Source organism: Thalassophryne amazonica, chromosome 3, assembly GCF_902500255.1.
Source record: "Thalassophryne amazonica chromosome 3, fThaAma1.1, whole genome shotgun sequence".
NCBI lineage: Eukaryota > Metazoa > Chordata > Actinopteri > Batrachoidiformes > Batrachoididae > Thalassophryne > Thalassophryne amazonica.
The window spans coordinates 94,400,772-94,413,100 of NC_047105.1; the positions used below are offsets into that span (position 1 = coordinate 94,400,772).

The window sequence follows — 12,329 nt, forward strand, 5'->3', positions numbered from 1 at the left end:
GCATGTCTTTAACTCGTAATGATTACAGGTTTGGTTATCTTTCAGCCATGTTTTAAGCTGTGTCTTGAATAAAGCAAATGTGGGGCTGAACCTAATTGTCGTTGGCAGAGTATTCCATGTGCTGTTGCCCCTAATAGAGAGTACATTTTGAGCAAAGACAGGTTTTCAGAATTTGATCTCGCAAGATATTTGAATTGGTTCATAAGCACAGTTCTTCCCCTTCCAAGAAAACATGGGATCTGGCTAACTTAATTGGTCTTTTGGTGAACATCATACATACAGTTTTTTGGTGTTCAGCAGAAGACAATTTTTATGTACTCATTTGTGTATTTTACATAGTGCATTTGTGAGGTCTACAGATATTTTGTCACTCTTTCCCTGGGTCAAGATTACTGCGTCATCTGCATGCATTTGCATATTTAGTTCAGAGCACACATCGGGGAGATCATTTCTATACAGAAAGAATCATAGAGGGGCTAATATTGAGCCTTGTGGAAGACCAACATAACTAGGGAGATACGAGGATGTGGCACCATCCACAACAACACGCTGCTTTCTGTTCGAAAGATAGGATTGAAACCATTGAATAGTATCCTCTGAAAAATTAAAATATGAATTGTAAAAATTGAGATATTGAATTAAGGATTCTGCATATTAATACATGGACTGGTTGAGCGCCCTTGAACTTCACTGTGTTGAGGGGACTGGCACTATAGAAGTTATTGTATAGTATTTTTATGAATGGTTTTCTTTGTTTTTTAGGCAAAGGAGGATGAAAGAATTGGTACTGGTGTTAATGCTGACTCAGATGCTGGGGTGGATGAAGCCCTGGGCGACGATGTGGATGCCGATGCCATGGACCATTGTGTAGTGAATGATGACGCCATGGACGGCAGTGCCATGAGTGATGATGCCACAATTAGTCATGGGTCAGATGAGAAGTGATTCATTTTATACTGAGAACTTATGCCTCCCCCTCTGTAAGGTGCGGGGGAGACATGAAATAAGTGCCCAATTTTCCTTGCACAACTTTTTTCCTGGATGCCATGATCATCAACTCGACTGGACTGACGCTATGTTCGTTTTGATCCACCTTTGTGATCCACCCACCATTGTGGGAACAAATCAAAAGCTGTGTTCAGCACGGGGACACGTTCGGCACTATTCAGGATTATTTTAGTTTTTTTGTTTGTTTTTTTTTACCGATGACGAACAATGCGTAAAAAAATCTGACCGATGCAACTACATCGGTCCAAACCGGTCTGGATCTGGGACTGATGTTGCTGCTTTAAAGGGTGGGCGGTGGAGACATCTTCAGTTTTTGTTTAACGTTGACCCTTCTAGTTCATTTTATACTGAGAACTTATCCATGGCTTAATGCTATTGTAACTGTAATAATACTGGATGATGTCACCTGGCTTAGTACCTGAGAGATTGGAGTGTATTTTACCTGTTTCTATGACTGTATTATTTTATGTGTTTATTTATTTATGTAAGGTAAATTATTCTATTGAAGTTTTATTGCACTGAAGTCACTGAGAAAAGAAATTTCATTTTCTAGTATATACAATTGCACAGTGAAAATAATCTTTGAACCTTAGTCATGGGTCACATCACGGATGAGAACTGATCCCTGGCTTAATGCTATTGTAATTGTAATAATACTGGAGGGCGGATGAGAACTAATCAAGTTACTGAGAACTTGTCCATGGCTTAATGCATTGCTATTGTAATAATACTTCTAAAGTAATAAACTTGCAATTTACAGACTCATGCAATGTTCACAGTGTTCCTAAGTGTTGGGGGACATTGCAACAACGTTGCAGCAGTGTTGTGTCACAACCTCCTGAGAACGTTCTAGGTTGGTTGGTTGGCAACGTTCTTGGCAACATCCCTGGAACGTTCTGGAGAGTCTACAACTGAACGTTCCTACAACGTTGTGATGCAACGTTACTGCCACTTTGATGCAACGTTCAGGCAACGTTCCATTGTTAGCTGGGATGCCACTGCTTGAAGCCCCCCTCTTTAACGTAGATACCCTTGTCTGATTATCAGTGATGCCGGTCTAATCTGACCACTTTTTTTTAGTAACGAGTAGTCTAACGCGTTAATCTTTCCAAATCAGTAATCAGATTAATGTTACTTCTCCAAGTCACTGTGCGTTACTATTATTTTTGCATTGTGGGTGCACCGCTGGACTGATAGTATTGCACACCGGGCATTTGCCCGCTGGCCTGATGGCCTACTGGCCTGCGGATTTTTTTTTTTTTTTTTTTAACGAAATAAAGCGAGCTGAGCTTTTCATCCGCGTTTTTTTTCTTTTTTTTTGTAGCAGCTACGACTCGTCACCTCTTAAAGCGCGGTGATAACAGCACACCTGCACTGAGTTTACAAATACATTTTTATGCTTTTTTTTTCCTCCTTTATTTAGAGCTGAGCCGCTCCATATCTGCACGTTAAAACAGCTGATCCTCCGCGACGCGTCAACAATTAACACTATTTTCCACTCAAATGCACCTAAACTCTGGGAAGCGCATGATGTGAAAACGCAATAGAACTTTCTGACCTGTAAATCTGCTCATGTTTTCTGCATAAATAAATGTTATCCATTCTTTGTGCTCAAACGCCAAAGCAGGGGCGAATCCAGATGGAATGGGGGCGTGGGGCAGGGATGTCCCCCCCCCCCCCTCCACAACACCCCTAGATTAAAGGTCCAGTTTTGAAGCCTTTTTTTTTTTTTTTTTTTTTACAACTACTAGTTAAAATAATTTCGACAAGTAAAATGTTTAGAGAAAATTGAAATGTTAGAAAAATGTTAGAATTTAATAGTTACATTTATTAACAATGTAGGTTAGAAATTAGAAGTTTTACTGTTACAGTGCTGTCAACAGTTAAATATGAGGTCAAGAAAGAGGTCTTTATTTTACTTTTTATAAAACAAGTATATATTTTCATTGAAGTCAAGAAAGGGTAACTATAAAGTGAGACGGGGACCACTACGGCCATGATGGTAAATGAAGGTTAACTTAAGCTATTAATTGATGAACAGCAACCTAACTTGTTCATAAATCAGACATCTGTGTGTGAGAGAGACATTCTGATGTTCTGGTCCGAAGTAAAGTGCTGTCTAACTTGGTCACTCAGATATGAATTAAGGTTGGATATTATTTTTGTTCGCGCTAACTCTCCCAGTCACGTAACCTAGCCTAGCAATGTAACCTGTGCAAATAGTGTGCATGGCTAGCTACCATGCTGTCGCCACCAGGTTGTTTCTTTATTCTATTTGTGTGACGGTCGTGCGTTGGTCATACGAAGTATGCCGTTTTGCAGTCTGCAGTGCGGTGGCGTGGTATAACGGCGTCCCTGTCTAAAATGTATTTTCCCAAGTCCTGGCATAATTTCACATACCTAACATTTTACTTTGAGTCATTCTCTAAGTTGATTAGCAACACAAATTGGTAATAAAAGAAATCCTTGATGTTACTTGTAGCTTGTAGTGAGACAACTGTCTCCATCTTGTGGCCTTTTTGTGTATTGCAGTTTCAAAAGTTCAACCTTTGTATCGTCATTGGTCCAGTCATCCAGCCATTTCTTGCTTTATATGATGAATTGCATCACACAAGTAATATTATTTATAGTATAGCCTACAGTATTTCTATAACAAATGTTTTTATATAATTTCTATTTCTAAATTTAAGTAAGAAGGCTGAATGAAATGACGGCTTATGTCTAAAAAGTAATGTGACCTGTCAATAGATCGTACTTTTGATAAGCCTATGATAACTGTATTTCGGGAGAACTTTTCATAATGCTTCTTATAGTGTTAAAATGTATGTGTCTGATCGGTTGATTGATGTGATTGATTGTTGATTGATTGATCGGTTAAGGGACCAAAAAAACAAAACCAAAAAAAAAAAAAAAAGAAACTGTCACAGCAGGTGGCCTGGTCTTGGATAAAATGCCCGGCCTGAAAAATTTCCCCAGTCCAGCCCTACTTGACTGCTACCAAAGCTTTCATGACTTTCCAAAAAGATCTTGCCACAGCTCATTCTGGCAGACATTGATGAAGCTTTGGACAACAATGTCCAAGTTGACTGAATCCTATTGGACTTCTCCAAAGCACATGACAAAGTGCCACAACGCTCACTTGCACTGACATTAGACCACAATGAGATCCGAGGCAACGCAGATGGATCGAGTCCGTCCAAACTGGCAGAACACAATGCTGTTTTCAAAGGGTAAGTTTGAAATCATCCCAGTCACCTCTGGAGTGCCACAAGGCACAGTCCTAAGACCAACCAGTTCCCCAATGCAACTCAAACTGTAATTTTAGCTTTAAATTCATTTTTTTTAATAAATGATATGGTTTGTTCTGTCTCCACAAACTGCAAAACATTTTCTGTATTTTCAAAAATCTGAGGAAAAACATAACAGCAACATTTTCCAGATAAAACCTTTTATTGAAATGACATTTTCATCTGGGCAGGATTAGATTTCACTAGTTTCACATTTCAAAACTGACATTGGGCCAATTTTAAATGTCATCTCTTCACAAAGAGTAATTCAAATGCCGCCTCATGTCACTTTACCATCTAATCTGTGTTGACACACCCTTGAAGAAATGACCATTGCAGTAGAAACAAAGAAAACTAAACTAAAATATGAAGCCTACATTGTCTGCAATGGTAATCCAGATTAAGCCTGACCTCTTGTGGATGTGTTGTGACCTTAGGACACAAAGGCACAAGTGCTGATTTTGTCTATACAATAACTTAAAGTAACTCAGAACAGAGCTTCTCGCTGACTAAAGCAGTATGATGACTGAATGGAGAAGCTTGTGCAAGTATGTTGATTTTGACAGACAAACAAAACAGCCAGTCCACTGCAGAGACGGGCTGTTTGAGAGAACGACAACTGCTCAATCATCACTAAAAAAAGAAATGTTTCAATACAGAACACACTTTTGTGTGTGCACAAAAATGAAGGTCAGGCTGCTGACAAAGTGCTGACTAGGTTCATTTTCCAGGGACACAGTAGATCTTCCCAAAATATTTTATTAAATCTTAAGGAATTAAACATATTCCAGTCTCAATGTTTCATACTCACTGGGCTAGCAATAAATTTTATTGGAAAACTTTCAACATTTCGCTTGTTGAAAATATAGACTCAATTCTCAATTTTCATATAACCAATTCATCCATCAACATGATTTGTTGATAACGAGAGAAAAAAAACAAAAAAACAAACAAAGAGGCTCTACTGAAATCTTCAACTCAAAACAGAAAAAAATTAAAATGACATCGTAATACAGTCATCCTCTTATGCATGATTTTTTTTTTTCCTCCTACTTTTGTGCCTCTTCCAAAAGCAAGGTGTGTGGGGGGGGGGGGGGGGGGGGGTGTCCATTGGATAAAGCTAAAGGGGAAGGTGCACTCTGTTCCAGAGCCTAGAGATGAATTCTGGAAACTAAACACCCACTCCCCCTTTTAAGATCATGTTCCGTTACTCCAGCCAGCAGCATTCTTGCATACTGTCACTGGTCAAACACAGTAGCAGCTTTTTTGTTTTTTCTTAAGTTTTTCACATTTATCACTTTTTTTTTTTAATAAACACTTTACTGTTTTATTCCTCCTCTTACTCTCATTAACCATACGTGTGCACATACATTTTTGTTTAGCACTTAGATCACACACAACATTCCCATCCTATTGCGCTACCACGCACACACGCGCACACACAGCCTGTTTCCAGGCAGTTATAGTTCTTTGTGTAGTCTGTAGACTGGCCTAGCTCATCTTTTTTCGTGTGTAAGCACCTTAAGGCACCTATAATGCACCGTAGCCCTGAAACACTGTTTGTGTAGGAATACTGGCCCCATGACAGGGGCCACGATAAAGGACTATTCTCCTCAGCTCATGGAACAAACAAATTTTACAATCTGAGCACACATACTGTTGCTGCATCACAGTTGATTTTTACTGTGCATTTTTTTTCCCTTTGTTTCAGTATCAGCATCAGCGTGACCGCAATGTGTCCATGCAAAGTTATCTTCTAGTTTTGCAGCAAATGTGGAAAAATAAAGGAACTGAGACAAAAGAGCCACTGGTGCTGATGACACAATGCCTGCCAGTCGCACACATAAGGCCCACGGTACTTTGTTTTTGCATGAACAGGAGTTGAACCATAAATCATCTGTGGACTCTTCTTTTTTGCACTATGAGCCCTAAAATAAATAGATTTCCCTCTTTTTTTCTTAAATACATGTTAATATTTCCTCTGGTGCTCAAATATACTTTTGTTCTGTTTTTGCCTCAAGATAAAAGTTTTTCAAAAGTTAACTCAGAAGAATAAGTTTTTCCCTAAATCCATGCATGTTGCACTTTCCGCTGGTCCAGTGGAATGGAAATCTGCTGGAGCTCATTCAGGGGGAAAAAAAAAGGGGTGGAAGAAAAAACAAAAAAAAAAAACACGAGGTTAAAGTAAGTGTGAGGCTTTAAAGAGTGCAGGCAAGAACAGAGCCTGTGGAATCAAAGGTTAGAAAAGAAGCTACGAAGAAGGATGCCTGAGAAAAGGAAAGCAGGAGTGGGGTTGCTGTGGAGAAGAAGCAACAACAAATGAGATCCAGTTAGGCATCTCCTCCTGGTTTGAGACTTCTCAATACTGATTTGTGAGGTGGGCGGCACTGCACCCTCAGGACCAAGCCTTTGCTCTGCGCAGGTCAAAATCAGCTATCAGCCGCTTGATGTGGGCCAACTTGTTGTGCAGGTACTCGCAGCGCTGCTTGGCCTCATGGTAGTTGGGGGTATGCTGCAAAACACACACAGATGGTATCAGGCTCCACGTTTACACAGACTGTCACAATAAATGACAACCCCAAAAAATGTACACCACTTTCAAGCATTTGACCATTTTAGTCTTCAAAATGCATCAGTATCCATGAAACAGCATCTCATCTTAATGGAAAAACATATTTTTGGGACAAATAGAAAAGCTGTTCCAATAACAGAGGTGCTCTCATCACCTTCTCTGCAACAAAACACAAATTTGTAGTTTAACATGGTCACTTTCTTTTCTCTGTATAATTAGCAAGAAACTCAGTTCTATACACAACACTACTTTAGTTTTCAAGTTTATGCCAGTCTAACCAGTTTGGGTATTCATGCAATATCTGAAATTATGCAAATTAGCATATTCCTGTAATTTTGCTTTAAAAACACCTAAATAAATAAAAATAATAAGCATTTTCCTGAAAATAATTCCCAGTATCAAAATTCGCTGCACTTTTAGCAGCACCGGGGCTTGGAGAGCAAAAATGTAGACATGTGAGGAAGTAGGTTTGTCAATCCCAGCCAGATTTGTGTCATTAATAACAGAAACATATTCTGTCATCCTGTAACTCATCAGATGAAAAAGAGATAATCATGAGGGTTAAACTGTTCAATTTGTGATGCACTAGAGCAATCAAAAAAGCAACTTTTCTTTGCCTATGTAATATTCTATAGGTGTATCTGCCACCTGCTGGATGATTAATGGATGGACAATAGAAAACTATGAACACTGTGGGTCAACTTATGATTGGCTGCCACCTGGTGAAACACTGTGTATGTCATGTTGTCATTGGTGCACGCCGCCAACTGATGTTTACAGTCACGTCCGTGACACCTAGCAACGGTGGAGAACAGCAGAGCCCTGCACACACCCAAATTAATGGCGATCCTCCCCAAAATTTAAATTTACACACACACACACACGCACACGTATATATTTTGTGTGTGTACACAAAAAAAGATACACATTCTGTTTGGGGTATCCCAAAAAAATGATAGTTTTAATTAGCTATGATTCCTATTCTTAGTTCTGAGTATGTTAACTGTGGAAACCTTAGAGCAGGGAAAATCTCAGGACCCCTATGATCTTTGGTACCCCCCAAAGGGGATCTCTGACCCAAAGCTGGGAACTAGGGGTCCAAGATAAATACTGACTCGTTTGGGTTTAATGTGCATGGTGAAATGCTACTCCGAAATATCACTCAACCACAAATGCAAGTGCACAAATGCTAGACTGCACGAAATCCCAGAATACCACAAATTTTAAAACGCTTTTAAATTCGATACCTTGAGCATACATTTCAAAACAACTGCGTTCAGCTTTTTTGTTGGGACAGTCTTCCATTAACTAAGGAGAAAACAAAACTCAGTGGTGCACTTACATCACCGATTGAGCAAGTACTCATGGCATCTGTCAGAAGATTGAATTTGGGCCAAATATTTCATACTGAACATTATGTGATGAAAAATAGAGAGTACCAATTCCACAATTCAATAAACCTCTCAAACAATCACATCAGAAAATTCTTTACTTGCAGCTTAATTAAACAGCTCATGAGAGACTGCTGACATCTGCTGGTCAAATCATGTATAACACTATAGTACAAGCCGGAAGGCCACGCAACCGCAAGAGATGTCAGTCATTATTGACTGGGTGGATGGGTAGCTAGACAAAACAAGCATTTATTTTTGTATATTAAAATTAGAATTTTTTTATTTTTCTGTAAACAAGATGGTAGTAATGCTGTCCCATTTGTCAATCAACAAAGTCGTAAAGACAAAACTTCATCTGAATTGTACACTGTGGTCGCAGGAATGCTGAGGCATTATAATTGCATGAAAACTGGCACAAGTAGTTTAAAAAGAGTGCTCTAAAAGCAGGGCTTAATTTGAGGGGGAGCAAGCCGGAGCGCGCTCCAGAACCTCTGACGTTGGCTCCGCCAGCTATTTATACTGGATCCGTGATCCGCTACCTCTCTTGACTAACAAAATATATAGATAGATATCTATATATAGATATCTATATATAGATATTAAAAAAAAAAAAAAAAATCACCGCGATTGCTCTCACTGCCACTCATACCGCCCCCCTGTCTGCTGTGCGGAATTGCGCCAAATCTGGCAACAGGTCCAGAGGCTACGCTCGCTGTTTTGATCCGGATGTTGACCGTAGCCGCAGAGCTCCGTGGCCACCGAGAGAGGACTTGGATTCTTTGCGGGTCCCGCATCCGTACCCCCGGAGGCAGTGAGTGAAGGGAGAGCCGCACATTGTGTTCTGCGTGTGTCTGTTTATAATCTTCTCGCACAGAAGAAAAAAAAAAAAAAAAAAAGTGTTTACACAAGAGAGAAAAGTGAGAAAACGTTAATGCCTGTTTGAGAAAAGTGTGTAGTGAGGGGTTTTACAGCCTTAAAACATCTATAATAAGTGTAAAAAATAGCGCTGACTACGTCGCGGATTTCGTTTATCGCGGGTTATTTTTAGAACGTAATTCCCGCGATAAACGAGGGACGACTGTACGTCATTAAACAGGAATTTGTACTCTATCCGGATTTGGTGTGATTAGTGTTATTAGGCCTACAATACATGCCCAGTTTATTTTCGGTGTGGCGCACAGCGTTGTTCGCAAGCCCCCCCGCCCTTCTTTTTTTTTCTGCACCGGAGCCACCCATCCTCTGCGCTCCGGGACCTCCCACTTTACAAATTAAGCACTGTCTAAAAGCACAATATCCCCTGCTGGCAAATGCTGCTTTAGTACATTCTGATAACATTTCAAGGTAATGGATAACATTTGTTTTGTCAACATACTTCAGCTATTTGTACTTCTAGCAAAAACTGTAAAATTAGCTAGTTTTAGTGAAGAATTTCTTTCTTAATTCAAGAGAAACAGCTAAAGAATCACAGGATAGAATAATAAATATCAATTGATAGCATAATATGCTTATAATCAACATATGTATATGTTGTATAAACATGTACGAGGTCTATTAGAAAAGTATCCGACATTATTTTTTTCAAAAACCATATGGATTTGAATCACGTGTGATTACATCAGACATACTTGAACCCTCGTGGGCATGCGAGAGTTTTTTCACGCCTGTCGGTTACGTCATTCGCCTGTGGGCAGTCTTTGAGTGAGGAGTCGCCCACCCTCTCGTCGATTTTTTCATTGTTTAGGAATGGCTCAGAGACTGCTGCTTTGTTTGATCAAAATTTTTTCAAAACTGTAAGGCACAACTGAGTGGACACCATTCGATAAATTCAGCTGGTTTTCGGTAAAAATTTTAACGGCTGATGAGAGATTTTGGTCTGGTAGTGTCGCCGTAAGGATGGCCCACGGTGCCTGACAGCAATCTGCGCTTCAAGGCGGCAGCGTCTCGCTGTTTCAAGTTGAAAACTTCCACATTTCAGGCTCTGTTGACCCAGTAAGTCGTCAGAGAACAGAGAACTTTCAGAAGAAGTCGGCATGAGGAGTTTATTCGGACATTCCATTGTTAACGGACATTTTGTAATGAAAGAACGTGCGGGCAGTCGCATGTCGGGCCGGACCCGACCGCGGGGGGTCGCGACAGGAAAAACACCTCCGTTGGAAACCTTAACGGGCAAGTTGGAACATGCCCAAGCTGTTAAACAAGTTCTCAGTTACTCACTTGTTGAAAGCCATCAAAAGCCGCCTGAATTTTACAAATGGTTTTCAACACGGAGGTGTTTTTCCTGTCGCGGCGCAAACAGATTCGCCAAGTCGTCACAGAAACGACTCGGCGAATTTGCGCGCACGTCTTTCATTGAAAAATGTCAAACAGTGGAATGTCCGCATAAAGTCCTCATGCCAGCCTCTTCTGAATCTTCTCTGTTCTCTCACGACGTCCTGGGTGAATTAAGCCTTAAATTAGGATGTTTTCAGCTCGAAACAGCCAGACGACGGCGCCTGGAAGCGCTGCGCGACATCCCTCTCTGTGGGAAGTCCTTACACCGACAAACACCCCATAATCTCTCATCAGCCGTTAAACTTTTCACCGAAAACCAGCTTAATTTCTCGAATAGTGTCCACTTGGATATTCCTCACAGGTCCACAAAAAATTTTGATAAAGCAACGCGCGCCATCTCGAGCAGCGTGTGAAACAAAGGAATTCAGCCGAGAGGGCGGGACCACATCTCACTCAAGGCCTGCCCACAGGGAAATGACGTCACCGACACGCGTGAAAAAACTCACGCATGCGCACGAGGGTTCAAGCATGTGGAAGTGAGATTTCTCCCGAATTAAAAAGTAAAAGCCCCCACATTCATGTCCATTCGTGATGTTGAGATGACCCCCAAAGTCCACATGACTCAAGTACAGACATGAGGCTGCTGCTTCAGTGATCCGCAACCGGCAAATTTTCGCGTCAGAGATAAATGCGCGCAGCAATTAAACAGCAAGACATAACACACTGACATTTTCTACCCAAGTAAGTATTTTCCCCCTCTAGAACCAAAAACACCGAACGGCTAACTCACCTTTGCTACGTTTTAGAGATCATTACTTTAAAACTTGCAAGAATGAGTGGGTCAGAAAAAGTGAGCACACCGGATGTTTTGATTCCTCTGCTGGTCACAAGGATGGCTGGATCCGGTCGAGCTTGTGGTCGTTTGTAGACAAAACATCAATCTTTCCATTGGTACCAAGTATTAGCTTATTCGTGCTGATTACGAGAAACGGCGGCACAAAAACTACAGCAGTGATCTGGAACTGGGCAAGTGACTGTACCTAGTTTGAGGTTTCCATTTGATAGCATATAAGTTATACATTTTATCGTCCTATAGTAAGCTAGCAGGGTTCCATTTGATAGCATATAAGTTATACATTTTATCGTCCTATAGTAAGCTAGCAGGGTTTACTTTAGATAGATACCAATACATATTACATCATAGCTTCTGTTTCTATCATATAATAACCATAAGCTAGCTATAATTTAATTGTACTACTTTGTCTACAAACTAAGTATACATGTACTACAATCTTCTCCTATATTAATATTTAGGTTTTGGAAGCTAACTCCTATAATATTATATATAAACCACATTTTTTGTATATACTGTTTATTTCCCTTATTTAAATATCACTTATATACATGATGTCTATTTTCTTATGATATGTCCATTTTCTTGAGCCGCTTGGGTGGGTAGGGAGAGTTCCCATGGGATAAAAAAAGCTTTTCAACCGACATCCCTGGTTCTCAAGACCAGGCACTTAAGTGACTCTACTCTTCCTTTTTTTTTTTAGATATACACTAGAACTGGAATATATTATAGATGACATACCTTGCTGAATTTTCAAATAACAAGGGGTTGTACCAAGTTTTGCAAAAATCCTCCTAAAAATATGAGAGGAGTTGATTTCAAAATGCAGGCACCCACTCATGAAACTGATGGAGTCTAAATTTGTTAATCAAGGGCCATAACGCTGGTAAAATGGCCCCAACTCGAATAATACAATATCCATACAACCAACCTATAACAAGAAC

At 40.1% G+C, this 12,329-nt stretch overlaps 1 protein-coding gene across 2 annotated transcripts in view; it reads right to left on the reverse strand.

The window, feature by feature from the left end:
• Positions 1-4,439: 4,439 nt before the first annotated feature.
• Positions 4,440-12,329, reverse strand: part of ell2 (elongation factor for RNA polymerase II 2) — a 54,823-nt gene continuing 46,933 nt past the window's right edge. For both annotated transcript variants that reach the window (XM_034167118.1, XM_034167117.1), the window contains one exon: positions 4,440-6,807. In XM_034167118.1, the coding sequence (XP_034023009.1) occupies positions 6,691-6,807 (117 nt within the window). In that variant the 3' untranslated portion in view covers positions 4,440-6,690. The remainder of the gene's footprint in view (positions 6,808-12,329) is intronic.